Consider the following 23897-nt stretch of genomic DNA (forward strand, 5'->3'; position numbering starts at 1 on the left):
AAAAAAGTCTATATTGCCTTATAAAATGCAGAAAAGTTTAAACATCTAACATGATAATAATAAATAAAAAATAATTATATCTTAAACCAAAATAAATAAAATGGAAAATTAACCGACAACAACAATTTAACCTAAATAAAACAAGGATTAAAACAAGGATAAGTTTGACTCAATGTTGTGTAAAGTACCCGTTATGGTTAAAAAAAATATTTTTTAATTTTAATCTTTTGAAAATAATACAGCTTCCAGCTTCCCGAGACACGAAATGCGTTTAAACTGTGTCAGAGAGATGTTTAATCGGTTCATTTTAATTGGTTAATAATTGGTGTTTAATACTGGCAACTTCTAATTGTTGGGGGGGGGCGGCGTTCGATCCAGTTTCGATTCCGTAACCTTGGCGCACTGCCACTCCAACATCCAATCCCGACTTGAAGTTTAATCACGGGTACTGTAGTCCTAAACGATAGCTGGGGATTATTGGTAGTGTAGTGTCTTCGGCCATCCTAAACTCGATGATGCTCGAAATGTCCCTTATAGGCCTACGTCTGTTTCCGGTTATTTTTATTTTTAAATTCAGTTCCTGAAGGACGGCAAAAAAGCCAGAGATTATAGAATTAAACAAATAAATAAAAACAAGGATAATTGTGTGTTATTGTTAACTAAATAACAGTGTGTTATTTTGAAAAGAATAACAAATTAGAAGGAAAAATTATCCCCATTTATTTTCCTCACAGACAGCAACAAAAGTCCGAAATGATACGATTTTAAATAATTTATAATCGTGGCTTGATAATGAGTAAGAACATGTTTTTATGAACCACACAGCTTCCGGTCTTCCTATAACACGTAATGCCGTGAGACTACCAACAGAAATACATTGCTTTTAAAATCGTGCTGTGCAACACGAAAAAAAGGGGAAAGACTACCAATAGAAATACATTGCTTTTAAAATCGTGCTGTGCAACACGAAAAAAAGGGGAAAATAGTATTGGTGAACACGAATCAATAGATTAAAAATCATGTTGGTGAACAAGAAATGCCGTGAGACTGGGTTGTCTGTTGAGGAGAATGTTCTCTAGACTGAGAGGACGAGACAGGAGGGACAAGCTGAGTTCATTCTTATAAATATACATATATTTATATATATATATGTGTGTTACTGATGGATGTTAGTACTGACTCACTGTTTCACTACTATCCAATGTTTACATAAACTCTGTAGGCCTACAGTAACAGTAGCCTACTAATACTGCGTACTAATACTCTGTTACAGTTAAAGTACACGTGTACTCTTGTACAGTAACAATACTGCAATATCCATGTGATGCAGTACAGGAGAGTATTCAGTATCAGAGAGAGTAAACTAAAGAACCTGAACATTGTACTCCAGTTCAGTACTGAGTACTACACTCCACCTCTGTATACAGTATATAGCCCATTCATGTGTATGAGCTGCTGTATGCACTCCAGCTGAGGGTCTGTAGGTCCTGTGTACTAATGTTCTACAGTACATATACACACATGTACATGTGTACATGTATATATGTATATGTGTACATAAGAGCTCCGCAGAAACTCCACTGATAGTCTGCAGCCATGCTAACCTGCTAACATGCTAACACAGAGTAAACGGTGTAGACTAGAGATGTTAAGATTCACCGATTCGCATCGGTGCACCGGCATAAACGTTCAAGATGCAAGTGCACCGGTTGAAAGAGTGCACATCGGCTACAGTTTGGGTTGAACCGGGTTGAACTCGCGATGCATCGATTGCGTAGCGTCTTTGCATCGGTAAAAAAACGATTCATTCATATAAAATCCCCTCATCTTGTCAACGCTCAGCATAGAAGATCTTTGATATTTGCTTCGCCACTACGGAGAACGAGAGTCTCAGTTATCAACACACACGGAAGTTGAGGAGAAAGAGAAACACAGCGCACCGAAAAATACCTACAAATCAAACGTTTGGCAACACTTCGGATTGTTCAAGAAAGACGGTGTAATAGTCATTTATGCTATATAGTTGACCGCAGGTCATGGAGAGTAATAAGGTATCCGTAGACCTTTGTATGAGGTATCTTTATTACTTAACAGGTCTACAGCCATGATACATAGATCCGTCCTAGATGCGGACTTGCATACACACAGTATCACTCCGCAGCCGCACCCCATCAGCAACGTCCTGATGGTATATGTGCGCGGCACTATTACTACAGACGGTCATCTTGAAAAATCACTCGCAAATTGTTAACGATGCCGAGCCGCTTTAAAGTACACAAGTAGTACGAGGAACTTAGCGACGCACATAAAGAGGCGACGTGGGGTCTGCAGCTGAAAAGAGAAACCTGAAAGTGAGACATATGAGTTAAATCACTCAGTGAGGTGTTCTGTCAGAGAGAGGTGTTTAGCTTACAGCAGCCTGTGACGGCCAATAATAATTTAAATGTCTTCCTTACTGTAAGCAGTTATGAAATACCTGTTTGTGAAAGGTTATTTGTTTTCTTTATTGTTCAGATAGAAACCACTGCTTTCTGCTCACTGGTGAGTTAGCCTCTGAGTGTTAAGCACATCAGGCTTGCAGCTGTATGGGCATTGCTCTATGGTAGCTGTTATTTGCACATTGTTAATCATGAGCAATGCATCCTTATATTGTTTAACTGTGAGGTGTTATACAATTGTACTCTGGAGAGCTTTTAAAGGTAAAACAATAAACGGCATGATGGGATGTGCACTACCAAATATGTAAAGCACTTTTTTGTTAATGTATGATTTGCTGCATATAAGGAATAAAACAAAAATCCTCTGTCGTACCATATTGAAGTATCATTATTTTTGCATCGTGTTGAATCGCATCGTATCGCCCCGAATCGCATAATGTTGAATCAAATCGTATCGAACTGTATCGCAACAGGGGTGAATCGTATCGTATCGCATCGCCTGGTGTTTGAAAGGTATCGTTAATGTATCGTATCGTGGCAACGTATAGCCACGTAAGCAAATAATATTAGTTTACTACTAAATATAACATATATCTATTACAGAAAAATTCATTATTGTACTGTTGAAATAAAGCATGTGATATGAAAAAGTTAGGCTGTTTGTCTATTTCATAGATATTTAAGCTAGTAGGCCTATTATGAAAATGTTTTTTTTATGAGTACTTCCGGTTTGCAAAAGAGTTGTAGGATCATAAAATGACTTTATATGATATCTACCAGAGCCAAACTAGTCATTAGACTACTTACTTATGATCTTTCGTAATGAAAAGCAAAGATATTGTGTGTGGGCACATACACGTAATCAGTTCTAAAAAAATTCGGTTCTGTAGCTATGGGTTTTGCAGAGCGGTTGGATGTTTTCCGCTATCCCTAACCAACAAAAAAAACATTTCCTAGTAACCTAAGGAAAGGTTATTAAAACATGTTCCCATTGTTTTGCTATCAATCACACCTCAGTGTTTTTCTGTTGAGAAATGGGGTGACCATCCATCCATCCATCTATCTTCTCCCGCTTATCCGTGGTCGGGTCGTGGAGGTAGCAGTTCCAGCAGAGAGCCCCAAACTTTCTTTTCCCTGGCCATATCAACCAGCTCTGACTGGGGGAACCCAAGGCGCTCCCAGGCCAGCGAAGAGATATAATCCCTCCATCTGGTTCTAGGTCTACCCCTTGGTCTCTTCCCAGCTGGACGTGCCTGGAACACCTCCCTAGGGAGGCGCCCAGGTGGCATCCTAACTAGGTGCCCGAACCACCTCAACTGGCTCCTTTCGACGCGAAGGAGGAGCGGTTCAACTCCGAGTCCCTCCCAGATGACCGAACTTCTCACCTTATCCCTAAGGGAGACACCAGCCACCCTGCGGAGAAAACCCATCTCGGCCGCTTGTACCCGCAATCTCGTTCTTTCGGTCATGACCCATCCTTCATGACCATAGGTGAGGGTAGGAACGAAAATGGCGCGGTAGACAGAGAGCTTTGCCTTCTGGCTCAGCTCCCTTTTCGTCACAACGGTGCGGTAAAGCGACTGCAGTACCGCTCCCGCTGCTCCGATTCTCCGACCCATCACACGCTCCATTGTTCCCTCACTCGAGAACAAGACCCCGAGATACTTGCACTCCTTCACTTGGGGTAAGGACTCATTCCCTACTTGCAGTGGACAGTCCATCGGTTTCCTGCTGAGAACCATGGCCTCAGATTTGGAGGTGCTGATCCTCATCTCAGCCGCTTCACGCTCGGTTGCGAACCGATCCAGTGAGTGCTGAAGGTCGCAGACCGATGAAGCCATCAGAACCATATCATCTGCAAAAAGCAGTGGTGCAATCCTTAGTCCACCGAACTGCAGACCCCCTCCCCCACGACTACGCCTCGAAATCCAATCCATATATATTACAAACAGGATTGGTGACAAAGCGCAGCCTTGGCGGAGGCCAACCCTCACCTGAAATGGGTCTGACTTACTGCCGAAGACCCGGACACAGCTCTCGCTTTGGGAGTACAGAGATTGGATGGCCCTGAGTAGAGAACCCCTCACCCCATACTCCCGCATCACCTCCCACAGTGACTCCCTGGGAACCCGGTCATACGCCTTCTCCAAGTCTACAAAACACATGTAGACTGGATAAGCGTACTCCCAGGCCCCCTCCAGGATCCTTGCGAGAGTAAAAAGCTGATCCGTCGTTCCACGACCAGGACGGAATCCGCATTGTTCCTCCTCAATCTGAGGTTCGACAATCGGCCTGACCCTCCTTTCGAGTACCTTAGAGTAAACTTTCCCGGGGAGGCTGAGTCGTGTGATGCCTCTGTAATTGGCACACACCCTCTTATCCCCCTTTTTAAAAAGGGGAACCACCACCCCGGTCTGCCACTCCTTCGGTACTGTTTCCGACTTCCACGCAACGTTGATGAGACGTGTCAACCATGACAGTCCCTCAACACCCAGAGCCTTCAGCATTTCTGGGTGGATCTCATCCACCCCCGGGGCTTTGCCACTGTGAAGTTGTTTGACGACCTCAGTGACCTCCCCCCGGGAGATTGGTGTCGATCCCACGTCATACTCCAGCTCTGCCTCTAACATAGAGGGCGGAGTTGTCGGGTTCAGGAGTTCCTCAAAGTGCTCCTTCCAACGCCCTAACACTCCATCAGTTGAGGTCAACAACGTCCCATCTTTACTGTACACAGCTTGGATGGCTCCCTGCTTCCACCTCCTGAGGTGTCGGACAGTTTTCCAGAACAACTTTGGTGCCGCCCGAAAGTCCTTTTCCATGTCTTCTCCGAACTTCTCCCACACCCGCTGCTTTGCCTCGGCCACGGCTGAGGCTGCTGCCCTTCGGGCCTGTCGGTACCTTGCAACTGCCTCGGGAGTCCCCCGGGATAACAAATCCCTGAAGGCCTTCTTCAGTCGGACGGCTTCCCTGACCACCGGTGTCCACCAGGAGGTTCGAGGGTTACCGCCCCTTGAGGCACCTAGGACCTTGAGACCACAGCTCCCTGCCGCGGCTTCGGCAATAGAGGCTTTGAACACCGACCACTCTGGTTCAATGTCCCCAACCTCCACAGGAATGCCCGAAAAGCTCCGCCGGAGGTGTGAGTTGAAGGCCTCCTGAACTTGGGCCTCCTCCAGACGTTCCCAGTTCACCCGAACTACACGTTTGGGCTTACCAGGTCTATCCAGAGGCTTCCCCCGCCACTTGACCCAACTCACCACCAGATGGTGATCAGTTGACAACTCCACCCCTCTCTTTACCCGAGTGTCCAAGACATACGGCCTCAGGTCCGATGATACGATAACAAAATTGATCATGGACCTTCTGCCTAGGGTGCTCTGGTACCACGTACACTTATGAGCATCCTTATGTTCGAACATGGTGTTTGTTATGGCCAATCCATAACTAGCACAGAAGTCCAGTAACAAACCACCACTGCGGTTCAGATCAGGGGGGCCGTTCCTCCCAATCACTCCCCTCCAAGTGTCTCCATCATTGCCCGCATGTGCGTTGAAGTCTCCCAGCAAGATTAAAGAGTCCCCTTCAGGAGCCCCATACAGGACTCTTTCCAGGGTCTCCAAGAAGGCCGTATACTCTGAACTGCTGTTGGGTGCATAAGCACACACAACAGTCAGAGTTTTCCCCCCCATAACCCACAGGCGTAGGGAGACAAACCTCTCGTCCACTGGGGTGTGGCGAGTCCTCCTTCTGGGCCTGGCTCCAGAAGGGGACCCCGGGCTTCCTCCGGGCCGGGTATCCTCACTTCGTGTGTCGTCTTTCATGAGGTCTTGTGAAATGGGGTGACACGAAGCAAAAAATAAATAAAACAACATGCAAGCTACATTGGCGCAGCATCCATAGCAACGATAGTAAAAATCGAGTAGGCCTATGCAATTTCAATTTACACTTTTTTTGGATGGAACTGTTATCAAAAGTGTAGTTTTTTAAACTTCAGCATTATTTAAATAAATGCATATGAAGTACATAAAGATGGCTAGAGAAAAAATTTCATATTATGTGCATAGGCCTACAGTAACAGGTGAACATAACATATTTTGAATGATCAAGGACGCTTAAGTGTTTGTATGTGTTGAATATCATTTTATGACAGCAATCACAGCATGGGAATTTTTTTGTGTCAGAAAACTTCAATAACATCAAATCATGTAGCTAGTAAAGTAGGTATGTATAGTCATAATAACTCCCAGTTATTTATTTTATTGAAATATTCAGAAATAAATACATAGGCCTATATGCACACATACTTTTATATAGAAATACAATCACAATAAAAAATAAAGACGACAAGAAACAGCTGGGGAGGGAGAACACAACTCCAGGTGAACAGAATCAACAGGAAACCGACAGACGAGTTTTCATTTTCTCCTTGCACGTTGAAGGGCAGTGATCCTATTTTTGACATAGAACTTCACCGCTATCCAGCTTCTTCCCATCAGTGCTTCTGGAGAAGCTGTAATGCGTGCAATGCAGTCCAACTTTCCTGGTACTTTCCCAGATGTGATAAAGTTCATTAATGTATCTTCAACAGCTTTGACCACCGCACGAGTCCAACTCCTCTTCTTTGTGGTTTCTAGTGAAAGAAAGAAAAGACAATCAGGCATACAGACAAGTGACATACAACATTATTGAGGGACCAATGAGCTTATTATTCTCTTCTTCTCTTGAGAACAAAACCCTGTCCCAATGAGATTAAAGTAGTAATATTCATCCCGCTTTCGTCTCATTAGTATGCGTAAAAAGTGACAGGTCTCACCTCCCCCCATTATGCAAATGAGCTAAGTCCCGCCTCCCCTTTGATCGAGGTGTGAGATCTCAAGTAGGTGTGATATCCGAAGTAGGTGTGAGATCCGTCGATAGGAGGGGGGTGATGTGTATTCACAGGTGTGAAAAGCCCCCACTGTTGCGCCTTATGGTGTATAATAAAAAATGTTTCAATCAGATTAGTATGCATAAAAAGTCACAGATGGGCCCGCCCCCAAGTGTGTGTGTGTGTGTGTGTGTGTGTGTGTGTGTGTGTGTGTGTGTGTGTGTGTGTGTGTGTGTGTGTGTGTGTGTGTGTGTGTGTGTGTGTGTGTGTGTGTGTGTGTGTGTGTGTGTGTGTGTGTGTGTGTGTGTGTGTGTGTGTGACGGTCTCCCCTAACCCCTGCTGTGGACCGGGCTACATCAAATCTTATTTTAGCCCCTAAAGCAAAGCCCACCATAGACATAATAATTAAAAATAGTATTGATGTATGTTACCACTTTCCTTCTTCGTCAGACAGAGTGGTGACTGTGTGAGCCTGGCCCTGCCCCCTCCTCCCCCCTTCCTGCCATCTTATCACTATACAGAGGGGGGATGTAATTTAAAAACACTTACCTTACACTTGTATTTGTTCTCTCTAAAACACAGTGTCTGTAAAGGTGGGGGAGACTGTCTCCCCCCTTCCTGCCATCTCTCTCTGTTTCTGCTGATGTGTAAAATATACAAAATAACGTTTTATATACTTACTCTCTTGTTAAAAGGTGATGAAGTTTGCAGCGTAAGCCAGCCACCAGTGTTCTAGTTTTAAGGTTTTGCATACCTCAAAGTGTGTCTAAAAGTATCTTGGCAAGAGAAAAAAGCCAAAATCCGCCTAGGCCATTAAAAAGAAACCGAATTCCACGTTTATAAATGAACAGAAACAAATGCAGACTTGACTACTTGGCAGTTGATTAAAGCAGATTTGTCCTTTTTCATCTCTCAAAGGTTTGGGCCCTGTTCAACACTGGGTACAGAAATATATTCAATATACAGTCATTTGTACGTAAAGATTTTTTAAGTTGTAAGCACTTAGAAATATACATTTGATTGCATTTAAAGTGGCTGTAGACAACTTATCATAATGAAGTAGTTGATTGCACAAATCTGTAATGGATGTAGAATAAAGATGACATGAGCATTTAAATTGGCTCCCTATAAGACTCTCTTTCTCTATGAAATTATGTCTGGCTCTGTGTGTGTTCTCCCTTTCACAATAAAAGCCCAAACACAATACTTTCTGAATCACTGCAGGAAGTAATGTGCTAAAATGCAAATACAAATAGCTTACAGTAGCTCCCAATTAGTTGAACAATTGAAAAACCGCAAGGACTGTGGAAAATCCTACTGGTAAAGGATTGTGGATGCAAATTATGCAAAGAGGAAGAAAAAACATTCTATCTAAAGCTATATAACACAATCTGCATATTGACAGTATGAGTACAACAAAAACAGTATGCATGTTGATTCAAACGACGATGTTCAGTAAACGATCAATCACAATCGAAGGATCCAATGTATTTTTAAATGGAGCAGAAATAGAACTAGTCTCCGAGTTCAAGTATCTTGAACAGGAAGTGTCATATTGGACTCGCACTTTACTTTTTAAGAAACATATCCAGAAAGTATCCAATACCATTAAATTCAACTTGCAACATTTTAAACAAATTAGACCTTTTCTTAACTGTCAATGCTGCAAAGTCATACCTCCACTGTATGATTCTATCCCACATTGAATACTGTTTTACAAACTGGTCGTTTGCTTGTGCCACACACCTGAAACCCATAGAACAGCTGTTCAAGAGAGCTATCCAGGTGTTTGACAGAAAGCCACAGTCATACCACCACTGTACCATCCTTGAAAATCACAATTTCTTGAGTTTTTGACAATTTTATGTCTTTTACAAGTATGTGTTTTTTTTTTATTATATTTACATGGGCTGGCCCCCCTCCCCTTGGGGGAATTCATCCACAGAAAACACACTGGCACTCGCAGCACTAGGTCAGAAACCAGAGGAGACTGTGAAGTCCACCACAGACGGACCACCTTTGGACAAAATGTCCTCTCCATTAAAGGCAGTTCATTGTGGAATAGCCCCCAAACTGAGATACGGGATTGTCCCACTCTCAATAGTTTTAAAGGTCAACTTAAAGAATGGTTGAGCAACAAACAGACGTGTAATCATCGCTAAATAAATGCACTTTAACACAGGGGTATCTCCTCTTGCACTTTTATGTAGCGCTTTTTTATCTTATCTTGCACTTTATATATCATAGCTGCTACATTGTACTGCCATGTGGTAAATGCTTGTATGCTGCTCATGCTCTTTCTGCATATCATGTATTTATTTTTTCTGTATATATAAATGTCATGTTCTTATATGCTGTATGTGACGGGACTACAGATGGAAATTAGCTCAAAGCTAAAATCCGGCTCATTTACACATGTAGGCATTATTTTTGTTTTAAAGTGTTCATCAATGTGCACTACGGTAGCCCTGAAGAAAATTAAACATTAAAATATGTTATCGATGTCCCCATTCCCAGTTTGTTTTGGGAATAATTGCGATGTTTACTATGTTTTGGTAGCTCTTAACAAAACAGAATCTTTGTAAAAGACTGCGACTCTAAAAGGCAAGTTTGTGATTTTAACACTGTTTCGATGAAACAATGCAGTCTTGATAACTTGACTTGACTAACATTCCTTTTCTAAATATATGTTTTTAGATGCTTTACTTTGATTTCTTTCATGTTATTTTAACACAACATTACTTTTTTCATATTTTTCAACATACTGTGATATTCTGTTTTTGTCTTTCTCTCCTTTTTCCATTATATTTTTGAAAAACTACATAGTGGTGTTTAGCAAAATACAACATGCAACTTATACATTATACAATATTACGACTTTTTGCGATATTTTCAACACAATATACTTGTACCTTTTTTGTGGTTGTAGGGCTTCAAGATATTTTGCATGTCATGCATAAACACGGTGTCATCTTTTCCTTGAAACTGACGTGCTGTCCGTTTTACAAAACAAGTTATTTTTCTGCTTCTTCATCCTCTGAATTTTCCTCCCCCGTCCCTCTTCCTTCAGCCAGCACAACAAAAATCAAGGTGGATCTGTGAAATGAAACACCTCTTCCCAAAGCGTGACTTCCCTATTGAGAGCATGCGTCTAGGGCAGTAGGGTCTAAACCAGCCTTTCCCAAACTCAGGGTCGCGACCCAAAATGGTTCGCGGACCCGTTTTGATTGGGTCGCCAGTTAAATGCATTGCTACACACACACAGCGTCAGAGCTGATGGCTGCTTTGCAAATACAATTTTTTTATAATTTTTTTATTTTATTTTTTATTTTGAAAATGAAATTATGCATATATAGCATTGTATATTGAATTATTTAATTTTCTAACTACAAATAAACTAAAATTAAAAGATTGTATTCGTATCAACTCTGACGCGTCCCCCGCGAAAGTTTTCGCGCCGTCTGTTTATTGTTTATTGTCTGTTGATAAATCCCGATCGTACATGATGGCAAAAAGACGATACAAAGAAGAGTTTTTAAACGTTAGCTTCACAAAAGCTGTTAGAAATGGAGAGGAGCGGCCTCAGTGTGTTTTATGTGGAGAGGTGCTCAGTAACGAAAGCTTGAAAATGAACAAATTGGACCGGCATCTCCAAACAAAACATCCTCTGCATCGGGACAAATCGAAGGATTTTTTCCTCTGCACAGAAGAGTTGTTCAAGAAGCAGTGCTTTGACGGCGAAAAAGTAAGTCACTCATTTTATTCATTTGATTTGTGTGTTTGTGAGTTTGTCAGGGTCTGTTGTGAAATTGTTTCGTTAATGCAAAGTTGGATGAAATGCAGACTGAGCCCCGGAGCGGACCGCCAGCTGCGCGCTCTCGCGCGTCCTCTACCCGCTCCCGCAAGTCCACTACATTCTGCAGCGGCACAGAGCGATGTTTCAACTTTTACTAGCCTAAAATGTTTTTATAACGGCCGGGAGAAAAACAGAGAAACAATAACCACAGGAAGATTAGAGGGAAAGTGGCAGGTAGTATGAGAAGGAAAGCGAGAGAAAGCTTTTTTTCACTGCAGCCTCACGGACGTGACTGCTGCAGTGTGATGCACAATACATATGGGGGTTATTCCCTATCTTTATCCAAGAGCGTGGTCTTTAAATTTGAGAGCATACTTTATTGATTTCAGGTTCAGAATATGTATTGCTTTCCCTCAAACCCTGTCCTCACACTCAAATAGTGCCTGCTTGCACTTATGGCGCGTTTCCACTGCAGCGGGTAGCTCGCTTTAAGCGTGCCGAGCCGTGCGGGGCCCGTTTTTGGTTTCGTTTCCACTTGGCCTAGTACCGGCTAGCGGGTCCTAATTCACAGTATTGAGTATGTAAGTCGTTTTGGATAAAAGCGTCTAACAAGTAACATGTAATGTAATGCGCTATAAATGCGGTTGCCAGGTCCACATTGGGTATACAGCGTACGCCGGCTGGTGTTAAAAATCACCCAATAACCCAGCAATGTTAATGATGATATCTTCTCTGTTATTTTCAGGCATTCAAAGGGAACAGAGGGGCACTGAGGGCATCCTATCAAGTCAGCCTCCACATTGCCAAAGCAAAGAAGCCCCATTCCATCGGGGAGCAGCTGATCAAGCCTTGTCTTAAAGATGTGTGTCTCTCTGAATATAGTCGAGCACTTGTCTCAACTACAGGAGAACTTCAAGCTGTACTTCCCTGACTCACAGAGAGCTCAAAACCTTCAGTGGGTGAAGTTTCCCTTCAAAGCTGTGCCATCACAAGACCTGGGTCTCAGTCAGGCAGAGTTAGAGGCACTGGTCACACTGCAGGTCAACAGGGGCAGTAAGATGCTGTTTGAAACAACCACTTTGGCACAGTTTTGGGTTGCTTATTTCCAGCAGGCTGAGTTCTCCTGCTTGGCTAATATAGCTGTAGAAGTATTGATACAGTTTGGCACCACATACTTGTGTGAATCTGGGTTTTCTACTTTAGCATACCTGAAAAACAAATACAGAAACAGGCTAAATCCTGAGCATGACCTCAGAATGGCACTGTCAAAAACCCAGCCCAGAATAGATCTGCTGGTTGAAAACTTCAACCAGCCACATACCTCTCATTAGATGTAATTGTTATTATATTATATCATGTATCAATATATGATATAATACCCCTTCTAGCATGTCAGATGAGAACATATTGTAAATAAGTCAGTAAAGTTAATCAGTTGCCAAGTGTTGGAGTTTCTTTGTCTCTCAGAGTGTTTTACAACAGCTCTGTTCATTTAAAAGGGTGTGTACATAGTTTTTGATCTAGTGACAAACTTAATGTTGCACTTCTGATAATTTAAATGTGGTTTCACCTGTGATGTACTGTATACTGCACTTCCTATAGTTAGTGTTTAGTCCGTTTCTGTTTCAACATGTTTGTTCTTTGTTCATTTAAAATACTTTAAAATGGTGTGTACATAGTTTTTGAGCTAGTGACAAACTTAATATTGCACTTTTGTTAATTGTATCATTTAAATTAGATTTGTACTGTATTGACTGCACTTCCCATGTTTCGTCTTTTTGCTTTGATCCTTATTTTTTCTGGGCAAGCTCAAAGGGAAGGTTTTTATGGTGAGAAACCTAATTGCTGCGAAGCATTTTTATAATTAAATAAACATTTTCATTTACATTTTAAATTCATGGTGTGTTGCATTCTTTGTTTATAAATGTAGATATTATGGAAAATCTTGAAATTTTTTTAGCTTGGGTCCCTTAGGACCACAACATTTCTGTTTTGGGTCTCATGCTGAAAAAGTTTGGGAACCCCTGGTCTAAACCAATTGGCCAGATATACTAACATGCAGAACGTACGGTATGTTTGAAGACTAACCATTTATACAGTTCAAGCTGTCTTTAAGATGTGACATTGCGCTCTGACTATTTCCCGTAAAATGGTGACAAACTATTACTTATTCTTAAATTTGACCTCTTGCTGCTTGGTTGAAAATGATAGATGAAAAATAACTTTTAAAAAAAGATTCAAACAGTGAGGGACATTATACTGGTGAAAAAACTCTCAATTCTACAGATAACTCTCCCCATTCAACGCAATAAGTCCCTCCCTCCACTCAGCAAAGCATATAAAACTAAGGACCCCCACTAAGACGACAGTTTGAAAACTAGCCATGGATCTGAGAAAAACCAAGTCTGATGTAGCCTACCCTTATTATCACCAGGATAACGGATATGGGCTTAATGAATGGATCTTACAAAGTAGGGGAGAGGATGTTCCCGAAGAAGAGCTCTCCTCTATATCATATCCATGTAAGGTCTTTAGGACAAAAGAGGACTATGATAACATGACATATGAAGAATATCTTTCTTTAAAAGATGGTATTATAGATAACCTCTATAGAAACAACATATCTCATACCACTCGCCAATATCGCAAACGACATTTAGCAGATAAGAAAAGCAAAAGTAAAGAAAACCGAAGAAAAAGAAAAAGCAAAATGAAAAGGAGAAGAAAAATGAAAAGCAAACGCAGAATGCGAATGAAAAGAAAAGGGACCATAGGACGGACAACGAAAAAGACAAAAATAAGGAAGGTGAAAAGAAAAAGGAACAAAGTGAAGAAATGTCAACTAACTATAGAGGATGGTGTTGTAGACCCATTACCGAATCATAATAATCTTATAGATCAGCTACCGCTTACCGACTGTTGCGAATGTGTTGAACAAATACCAAAAGCAATGGCAGAGCTTTGCTTCAATATAATGAGAGAAAAAGCACGATACTACGGAATTGCCCAAATTGGCGACAGTGCCAGAGCATGTATTAAAAGACTGTTGGAGGATCTCTATTCTAGTGTCGGTTGCCATTACATCGAAGTATATGCCAAAACGTGTGACGACATAGACTAAGCTTTTGAAGACAATTATATGGTACCTGTCCTGACAGCTAAACAAATCCTATGCCAGGTATTCAACAGACCACAAGAAGCACAAGAAGCCCCAGAAAGGATTACATTCAGAGCTAATAATGGTGAAACCGAAGAACAAGCAAAGCAGATTATAATCGTTGCGGGTGAAAGGATAGAGAATTTGCAAGTGATGTTAATGCATTTATCTGATATAAAAAATGCATTTGTTTACTTCCAAGAGACCCCTAAACATCTACTTGGACAATGTGAACTGAACGATAAACCGATCACTGTAAATGAAAGGCGGAGAGAAGCGTCAGTGCAAATCGTTAAGTCTATTACCTTGTATGCACTACGACATTAACTTGGTAAAATGTAATATGTTTTTCTGAAAATGGGGTGAATGTTTTGTTTTCAATTAAACAACCAAAACAAATGAATTTTTTTTTACATTTTTGCTTTCATGTATAGTAATAGTATTGTAAACGAAACATTTAAAGTGGTCCTGGAATCTTCATTTTCCGAAACATTCTGTAACATTACCGAAGAAATGAAACAAACACCAAAAGTGTATCATGTGCTCTCATTGTATGCTCTGTTTGTAGATGTAATGCATCTTTGTGTCAAAAACAGCATACACATGAATATTTTGACTGAAGTGAAAAAACTCCATCATGATATTTCCACTAATCTGGGGAATTCTAAGCTGGAGACGGTCCTGGGGATGTTACAATCAGTATAACTATTGAATTTGTGTGTGGAAAAATAAAAATGTAAATAGGAAATAAAAATAAAAACGTTTTACATTTTAAAAACTGTTGTCTTCATTATAGCAAGGGGAGCGTGTCTGATACATGTGTATTACAGTCCTTCACATGCACTGTTGTCTTCATTATAAGGGTAGGGTAACAGGGAAGATGATGTATGATACAAGTGTATTGAAACGTGCGTATTATACCCCCACAGAAACACAGAAACACGGAAACACAGAAACACAAACCTTTGAGAGATGAAAAAGGACAAATCTGCTTTAATCAACTGCCAAGTAGTCAAGTCTGCATTTGTGTCTGTTCATTTGTAAAACGTGGAATTCGGTTTCTTTTTAATGGCCTAGGCGGATTTTGGCTTTTGTCTCTTGCCAAGATACTTTTAGACACACTTTGAGGTATGCAAAACCTTAAAACTAGAACACTGATGGCTGGCTTACGCTGCAAACTTCATCACCTTTTAACAAGAGAGTAAGTACATAAAACGTTATTTCATATATTTTACACATCAGCAGAAACAGAGAGAGATGGCAGGAAGGGGGGAGACAGTCTCCCCCACCTTTACAGACACTGTGTTTTAGAGAGAACAAATACAAGTGTAAGGTAAGTGTTGTTAAAATCCATCCCCCCTCTGTCTAGTGATAAAATGGCAGGAAGGGGGGAGGAGGGGACAGGGCCAGGCTCACACACCCACACACACACACACACACACACACACACACACACACACACACACACACACACACACACACACACACACACACACACACACACACACACACACACACACACACACACACACACACACACACACACACACACACACACACACACACACACACACACACACACACCAAAAGGCCTGACAGCCATAGGAAGAGGTAAGGGTGACAGTAAGGGCATGTGTACAGACTAACTTAATCAACACTTTTGACTAGGAAGGCAAAAGGTGCTTTCTTTGTTCTGATCAGCCCCAATCTGCATACTCTGTCTGAATACATTGAGAGTTACTTTTGACTCTAACAGTGTTCCACTCGAGTCAGAGCTTTCTGAACTTATTTCTTAGCAGCAATTCGTTTTTTTTTTTAATGGCCTAGGCGAATTTTGGCTTTTTTTTCTCTTGCCAAGATACTTTTAGACACACTTTGAGGTATGCAAAACCTTAAAACTAGAACACTGATGGCTGGCTTACGCTGCAAACTTCATCGCCTTTTAACAAGAGAGTAAGTATATAAAACGTTATTTTGTATATTTTACACATCAGCAGAAACAGAGAGAGATGGCAGGAAGGGGGGAGACAGTCTCCCCCACCTTTACAGACACTGTGTTTTAGAGAGAACAAATACAAGTGTAAGGTAAGTGTTTTTAAATTACATCCCCCCTCTGTCTAGTGATAAGATGGCAGGAAGGGGGAGGAAGGGGCAGGGCCAGGGTCACACAGTCACCCCTCTGTCTGACGAAGAAGGAAAGTGGTAACATACATCAATACTATTTTTAATTATTATGTTTATGGTGGGCTTTTCTTAATAAGATTTGATGTAGCCCGGTCCACAGCAGGGGTTAGGGGAGACCGTCACACACACACACACACGCACGCACGCACGCACGCACGCACGCACACACACACACACACACACACTTCCATCACTCGAATCACTTCACTACCAACGAACTGTCACAAGGGCAATGAAAATCATTTCTGACCCCTCCCACCCAGCTCACCATGTCTTCCAACTTCTGCCCTCATGGAGGCGCTACAGGTCACTGTCCACCAAAACCGCCCGCTTCAAAAACAGCTTCTTCCCCTTTGCAATACGGACACTACATGGACTCTAAATAACCCCAATGAACAATCAAAATCAATCACACCTTGAACTTTATGTTTTTATGTCATGATGTATGTATTTGCCCTGTGCTGTGTGTTGTACTTTTCATTGTCTGTTTACTGTATGTTGAATTGTATGGAACAAGCTGTAATAATCTGCACTGAACACGAACACCTACTGATTTAACACTACAACTATAGATGTCGACAGTGGTTAATTTGAGCCGGATCCTGCCGGAACAGGATCCGGCACCTCTTCATTTTGGCCACCCTGTGTTCCGGCACCTATTTGGGCAGATCCGGTACCTCTCACAAAAAATAAAAAATAAAAATGGTTAAAATGAAATAAAATATGCAGATATTAATTGACAGGAAAAATCCCAAGAATTTCATGTCGTTTATTAAGATTAAGATTTGAAAGAGTCGGAGATCTGTGTTGATGCACTGAAAAGCTGGACCAACGGACAAACGTCTTTCACTTTTGAAATTCGCCACATGAGGAGCACGTCGCAGAGAGGAAGAAACGGTGATTCAATGCAAGCATGTCAAAAAGACAGTTAAATTTACTGTCTTTCTTCAAAAAGAAGGAAGAGGTAATAGACACTTCAAAACGAGTCAGAAAAGCCTCCACAAGCAGCGACGAGGGCAGCTGCAGCGGTCATGTTGATGGTCAAAACCAGGAGGAGGTTAGCGCCGCAACAGCTAGCCAGCTAGCTAACCGACAGCTAGCCAAGCCCGGGCAGCGGGTCAGGTTCACCGCCAGCCGGAACAGGAGCCAGCTACCGTCAGCCAGGTGGACCACCAACAGCAACGGGTGGGTACCCTGGCATCAACTAGCCCGGTACAACAGCCGGAGCAAGAGGCGAGCGGAACCGCGACATCAGCTGGCTTACAGCAGGAAGATTCAGTAGGAGAGGAGAGCGCATTGAGCGTAGAAGAGTGTGGGACGTCCAGCGACAGGTCAGTTTTTTCTAACTGTGGCCAAGAATTTGGAGGACCGTATGTTATCTCAAGGATGCCGGATGCCAGATAAAACTGGATATAACAAGTTCATTGAGGAGTTGAAGGTGCTTTACGCACAATACTGGCCCGAGGACGCAGGTGCGCTGTATGGAGAGACTGAGGTCGAGTCACTGTGTCAGCGCTTCAACATTGCCAACCCGCGCGCAGTCATACGGGCCTACAGAACGTACAGAGACTCAGATGGTAAAGACACCCCCGATGAGCTGATGGAGTTACTTGTTGCTGTCAACAGCATTCCCATTGCAAGTGCTGAATGTGAGCGCGGATTTTCTCAAATGAACTTGATTTGCACTCCCAACCGTAGCTCTTTGCTCACATCTACCATGTCATCTTTACTCTTCCTAAATCTTGTTGGACCCCCCCTGGCTAAATTCAATCCAGTCCCGTACGTGAGGTCCTGGGTGGCCAAAGGACACAGAACTGCCAGAGACACACGCAGTAAAAGCAGAAAAAAAGAGATAGAGGACAATCCGGACATGCTCGTGATGTGGGGTGTTTTAAACAACTAAATATGGTGAGCAAACATACTGTCTATTAATAGGCCGCCGTGCCAATCTTTGAATAGGCCTAATACATATTTTTTTTATACGTTAAACCTGTTGAGAAATTAATTGCTGGCTGTATACTGAAGTCCCACCTGTGGTGATGTGGGCATTTGCCTATGTTGTGCGTACTAGCCTAAAAAATTATAAATTATCGTCATAACATTTATACCATGGATACTATTTGAAATTGAGGCTTGTAAGTCCCACAGCGTTGCAAGTGGACATTTTCATGTTGTTTTCAGCACCTTTTCTGTATACGTTCCGGGACCTGTACGCGTCTCGTCATCCCTGAGCTGTCATATGTACTTTGCGTTCCGGCACCTTATGATTTACAAATTAAGCACTGGATGTCGAGATACTACCATGCTGAATATTAAATGAAAGTACAGTTTATTTGAATACATTATTGTTTACAGACGAGAGTTGCATGTGACAACATCCGGAAACCAAACCAGCCGTGAAGTATTTTCTGTATGTTTTAGAGTATTGATTACAGCGTTTAGAATGTGTTACATGAAAAGTGATGAAAGTGAATATGAGGAGAAAAGGCGTGTTAAGCATATGTTGAAGGTGAAAAGTACCAATCCTCCGTTTAAATGCAACAACGGACATTAGAGGCGAGGCGGGCCGGCTGGCGGGGAGGAGCCAGCAGAGGATATATAACGGCACCGAACGGGGGATGGGCCTTCTCTTCTTGCTCAGGAGAGCCAGATCACAGCTGTTTTCTGCCGGAACAATATTCTGTCTGTAACACTACCGCGCCTTTTTTAATTAAAGTATCCCATTTGAATCTTTTCAGAGACTCCATTTAGTCTCATTTTAAAGCTTCTCTCCTGGACGCGAGAATAAAGAACATATTTAACAGTAGACATGTGGATATTATCAGGCTGAACAAAACGTGCATTTATCAAACAGGTTCGTTTTCCACTGACCTTATTTTGAGCTATTTTCCAAAACCCTGTGGAGAAATCCCATTGCTTTTAGTCAAGGGAAACCATGGGAAACCGAGCGCAGCTTACTTCCGGGTTTTAGGACGCGTCACAGCAACACTAAGTTGATGCGATTTGATTGGATTGTGAGGCAAGGGAAGCCAGCCGCCTCTGGCTTCCCTTGGCATGGCCCTGACCAATCACAGGTTGGCAGGGGCATGACGTGAGCCTTGTCTGATTGGTCAATCCCTGAATTTTTGTTCACCAAGGGAAGCCAATTTCGGCTGGCCTCCTCTCGCAACAGAGAGTGCAATCTACTGTTTCACCATAACACCTAGAGGGGCGCTGTTTCACTCTTTGTAAAATACTCAATGAGAATGGGGGAGAGACGGGCTGCTTTTATTTATTTATAAAAATTATAACTACAATCCGAAAAAACAGGGGAAGCCTGGCTTCCCTTGGCCTCCAGGAGAAAACGCCACTGAAAATAACGTCAGTTAGCCAGCTAACGCTAGCTTTGTTGAGTTTATGCTAGCTAAACAAGTAGTGGTTGTAGTCTACTGCATAATTAACATATTATAGCCTACTGCTTTGGCACTAACGGTTGATAACCGTTTATGAAAATAAAACCAATTGAACTGTACTGAAATAATGACAAGTTTTATAATTGTCTTGGGCACCTGCTGTGTTTTTAAAGCCTTTGTAAATTATCCACGCTATTTTCTATTTTGAACGAAGACTTCAGAATCTTAAAATCCCTTCACGTTTGTATGCGATTGTGCTAAATTCAACTCTGGAATCAAGCAAATATTTATATGTTTGCATGACATTAGTTATTTATATTTTGCCATCACTTAATTATATGTTTAATACACTTAAGTCAAGCTAGGTACATGTGATGGTAGCTAGTTAGTACTCTTACCTGTGATGCCTCCTCCAAACAACATAATAACCAGACTGTATCATTAAAACTAAGTACCAGTTCTAGATCCTTGACTTTAGACAAACAATTCAAAGGAAAAAATGTATTTAAAGACCAATCTGTATTTGAATGTGCCTCTTAACCTGATATATTAGTTATACAGCAATAGTATTGACAATCTAAAAAAACTGAGCAACTCAACTGTCAACTTTATATTTCTTATTGTCTAAAGCAGGGGTTTTCAAAGTGTGGGCAGGTGAGCCTCCCCTCAGAGAACATAAGAACAGCCGCGCCCCCCCTCCCAATTATTATTGCTGTTATTATTATTATTATTGTTGTTGTTGCTATAATGCAGGGGTATTTAGACCCTCCAGAAAAACGCGATTCTGCGATCGCAGAATTTACCGCATAATCAGCAAAATGGTGCAGATTTTTAAAAGGCCGCATATTTATCAAAAGGCCGCATAATACCCGCATTTTTCCACACAAAGTTGAGAAGAAAAAAAAGTTAACTTGTCTTGACATGACGTCATCAGCTCGCGCATCACAGAATGTAAACAACACTGTATAGAGCTCATTTACCAACGAATATTTCTACTAAAGACCGGGCAAAAAGTGGGGGGAAACTATTCTGCACCCCGTGCAACTGTCTGTTGGAGCATAAGAGAAAGTCGACGGTGGCGATCCACTTTGATTCATTCAAACATTCGAAAATGCTTTCTGCTGCTGCGGACAAGAAAGCCATTCAACTCACGTTCACCGAGGGATCAACCTCCAAAACCCTTTCGAGGGCTACAAGAAACGAAGTGAGTAGCCTACAAGATTGAAGCTGGTCAGATAACGAAAGAGTAAATGAAAACAGAATGAGGCGAAGAAGTGTGTGTGTGTGTGTGGGGGGGGGGGGGTGTGAGATTAAAATAGCCCAATTGCTTTTACAATAAATAAACATTGAATGTGTTTTATTGAATAGTAAAGGGGTTTAACGTTAGTGGCAGGTTGTGTGTGAGAGAGAATAAATAAGACAGCCCAATATTTAAAAAAATTGTTATTCTTTTCCCCCGCATATTTAGCAGATTTCGCAACTTTCGCATATTTCGCAACTTCCCGCAATTTCACCGCATAAAATCACATAAAAACCCTGCATGTTTAATCGCATAATCAAGGATTTTAGCCCGCATAATCAAGGAATTTAGCCCGCATAATCAACGATTTTTGCCCACGTTTTTCTGGAGGGTCTAGGTATTCAATTGCATTTCAAAGAGGTCCAGTAAGAGAAAATGTAATTAAATGCTCTGTTTTCGCTGTCTACCTTCCGCCATTTGAAATTACTCCGACTGTTTCTCTCCTCTTGTCTCGTCTGCGTGTGTGTTTGAATCTATCGTGCTGACTGCACCGATTTAATTGGCTGAGTAGCGTCACCTCCTTAAAACATTAAACAATAACTTTTTTAAACCTTTTTATTTTTATGTTTTAAACATATTGTATAAAACTCCCCCACTACTTGGACCATTCCTTGCACCCCTCTAGAATAAGCCCGAATGGTCTCAACCATATTGCATCAGTAACGTGCACTTGTTATTATAACAAGATCGCATGGACGCTGGTAGCAATCGGAAAATTGAGTGTTGTTCAGTATGTGTGTTGTGGAACATGCTTGTGCCGTGCATGAAAATATACCACACACCCAATTACAATTGCATGTTCAATTCACTACCCTGGAAGTTAATAAAGTTGTTAAAGTTGGAACAGCCTGTGGACAGCCGTTCTTCCTTGCATGTCAGTCGCCGATATCTTCTTACAGAGGACAGGTACATCTAGCTGCAGCACGACCCGTATATTTTCGCACGCCGTGTTGTCAAGACATTTTTTTTTTAACATTTTCAACATCGTGGATACATCCTTATATGCTCCCGGTAACACACTGAACGTCAACTTTGCCTCCTTATTACAATCACCCCTACTTTAGAGGGAACAATGAGTCTGCGTCTTTGATGCACAGAGGAATAAACGCAGATCATACTCTGGCTGCAGTCTTTACCGGCACTTGCTTTTAATCAAAGTCAATGCGGAAAACCTGCACTCACGCAGGTAGGTGGAGGTGAAGGGAATGAGCACTTTTACAGCCTTTTTGGCGAGGTGGTGGAACTCGGTCTCCACAGACAGCCACAAGTGGGCAAGTGTCACTTTACTCGTCTTTTTCTCGTTCTTTTGTGTCTCACGCTGCGCCTCCCCTGAAGCTCTCTGGCGCCCCCCAGGTGAGGCGCGCCTCACACTTTGAAAACCGCTGGTGTAGGTGATCTAGTATTTAGTATTGTTTAATGGAATGTGTATCAGTGTATTAAAGTCAATACTTCATTTATTTAAACCAATATCTTTCTTGATTCTTTGTACAGTATGAAAAAATAGTATTTGTACCTGTGCTGAAGTTCATTGCTGTGAGGAGTCCGGTTCTGTCTCTCACTCTCTTCCAGAAAAAAACGCGGAGCAGATTTTTAAAAGGCCGCATATTTATCAAAAGGCCACATAATCCCCGCATTTTTCCACACAAAGTTGAGGGGGAAAAAAGTTAACTCGTCTTGACGTGAAGTAGAGACGATGATGACGTGACGTCATCAGCTCGCGCATCACAGAAGGTAAACAACACCGTAGAGTGAACGTGTGGAACTCACACAACGAACATTTCTGCTAAAGACCGGGCAAAGCAGTACCCCTTGTCTTTCACGAAAGTGGGGGGAAACTATTCTGCACCCCGTGCAACTGTGTGTTGGAGCATACATCTGAGAGAAAGTCGACGGTGACGACCCACTTTGATTCATTCAAACATTCGAAAATGCTTTCTGCTGCTGCGGACAAGAAAGCCAAACAACTCACGTTCACCAAAGCATCAACCTCCAAAACCCTTTCGAGGGCTACAAGAAACGAAGTGAGTAGCCTACAAGATTGAAGCTGGTGAGATAACGAACGAGTAAATGAAAACAGAATGAGGCGGAGAAGTGTGTGTGTGTGTGTGTGTGTGTGTGTGTGTGTGTGTGTGTGTGTGTGTGTGTGTGTGTGTGTGTGTGTGTGTGTGTGTGTGTGTGTGTGTGTGTGTGTGGTGTGTGTGTGTGTGTGTGAGAGAGAGAGTGTGATTAAAATAGCCCCATTGCTTTTACAATAAATAAACATTGAATGTGTTTAATTGAATAGGAAAGGGGTTTAACGTTAGTGGCAGGTTGTTTGTGAGAGAGAATAAATAAGACAGCCCAATATTTTAAAAAAAATCATTATTTTTCCGCAACTTTCCGCATATTTCGCAACTTCCCGCAATTTCACCGCATAAAATCAAATAAAAACCCTGCATGTTTAATCGCATTATCAAGGATTTTAGCCCGCATAATCAAGGATTTTAGCCCGCATAATCAAGGATTTTTGCCCGCGTTTTTCAGGAAGGTCTACTCTCTGGTCCAGCCTGTCTGCATCACCAGGGCCCAGGAGTTCAAAACTTTTAATCTCAATCAGATCCGATCAGATTTTGAAATCCAATTTTTTGTGATCCAGGATCAGACAAGTCGGCCACATTTTGTCCCTGGAGTTCAAAGCAATTCAGGATAGGATCAGCCTGATCCAGATTACGATTTTTCAAGATGACTAGATCCTGAATATCAGTGCTTTAATCCTACCGATCG

General features: G+C 41.9%; 1 protein-coding gene and 1 long non-coding RNA gene across 5 annotated transcripts in view; one reads left to right on the forward strand and one right to left on the reverse strand.

The window, feature by feature from the left end:
- LOC307039961 (uncharacterized protein) overlaps positions 1 to 12066 on the forward strand; it is a 61055-nt gene extending 48989 nt beyond the window's left edge. For all 4 annotated transcript variants that reach the window (XM_079682429.1, XM_079682431.1, XM_079682428.1 and 1 more), the window contains one exon: positions 11847 to 12066. In XM_079682429.1, the coding sequence (XP_079538555.1) occupies positions 11847 to 11874 (28 nt within the window). In that variant the 3' untranslated portion in view covers positions 11875 to 12066. The remainder of the gene's footprint in view (positions 1 to 11846) is intronic.
- On the reverse strand, positions 6676 to 19445 carry LOC307039962. The gene is made up of 2 exons (XR_013808376.1): positions 19314 to 19445; positions 6676 to 7068 (listed from the first exon to the last, which is right to left on the reverse strand). It is a non-coding gene; the product is annotated as an uncharacterized lncRNA (long non-coding RNA).
- Between the last annotated feature and the right edge of the window lie 4452 nt (positions 19446 to 23897).

Source organism: Notothenia rossii (assembly GCF_949606895.1).
Source record: "Notothenia rossii genome assembly, chromosome: 5".
Taxonomy (NCBI): domain Eukaryota; kingdom Metazoa; phylum Chordata; class Actinopteri; order Perciformes; family Nototheniidae; genus Notothenia; species Notothenia rossii.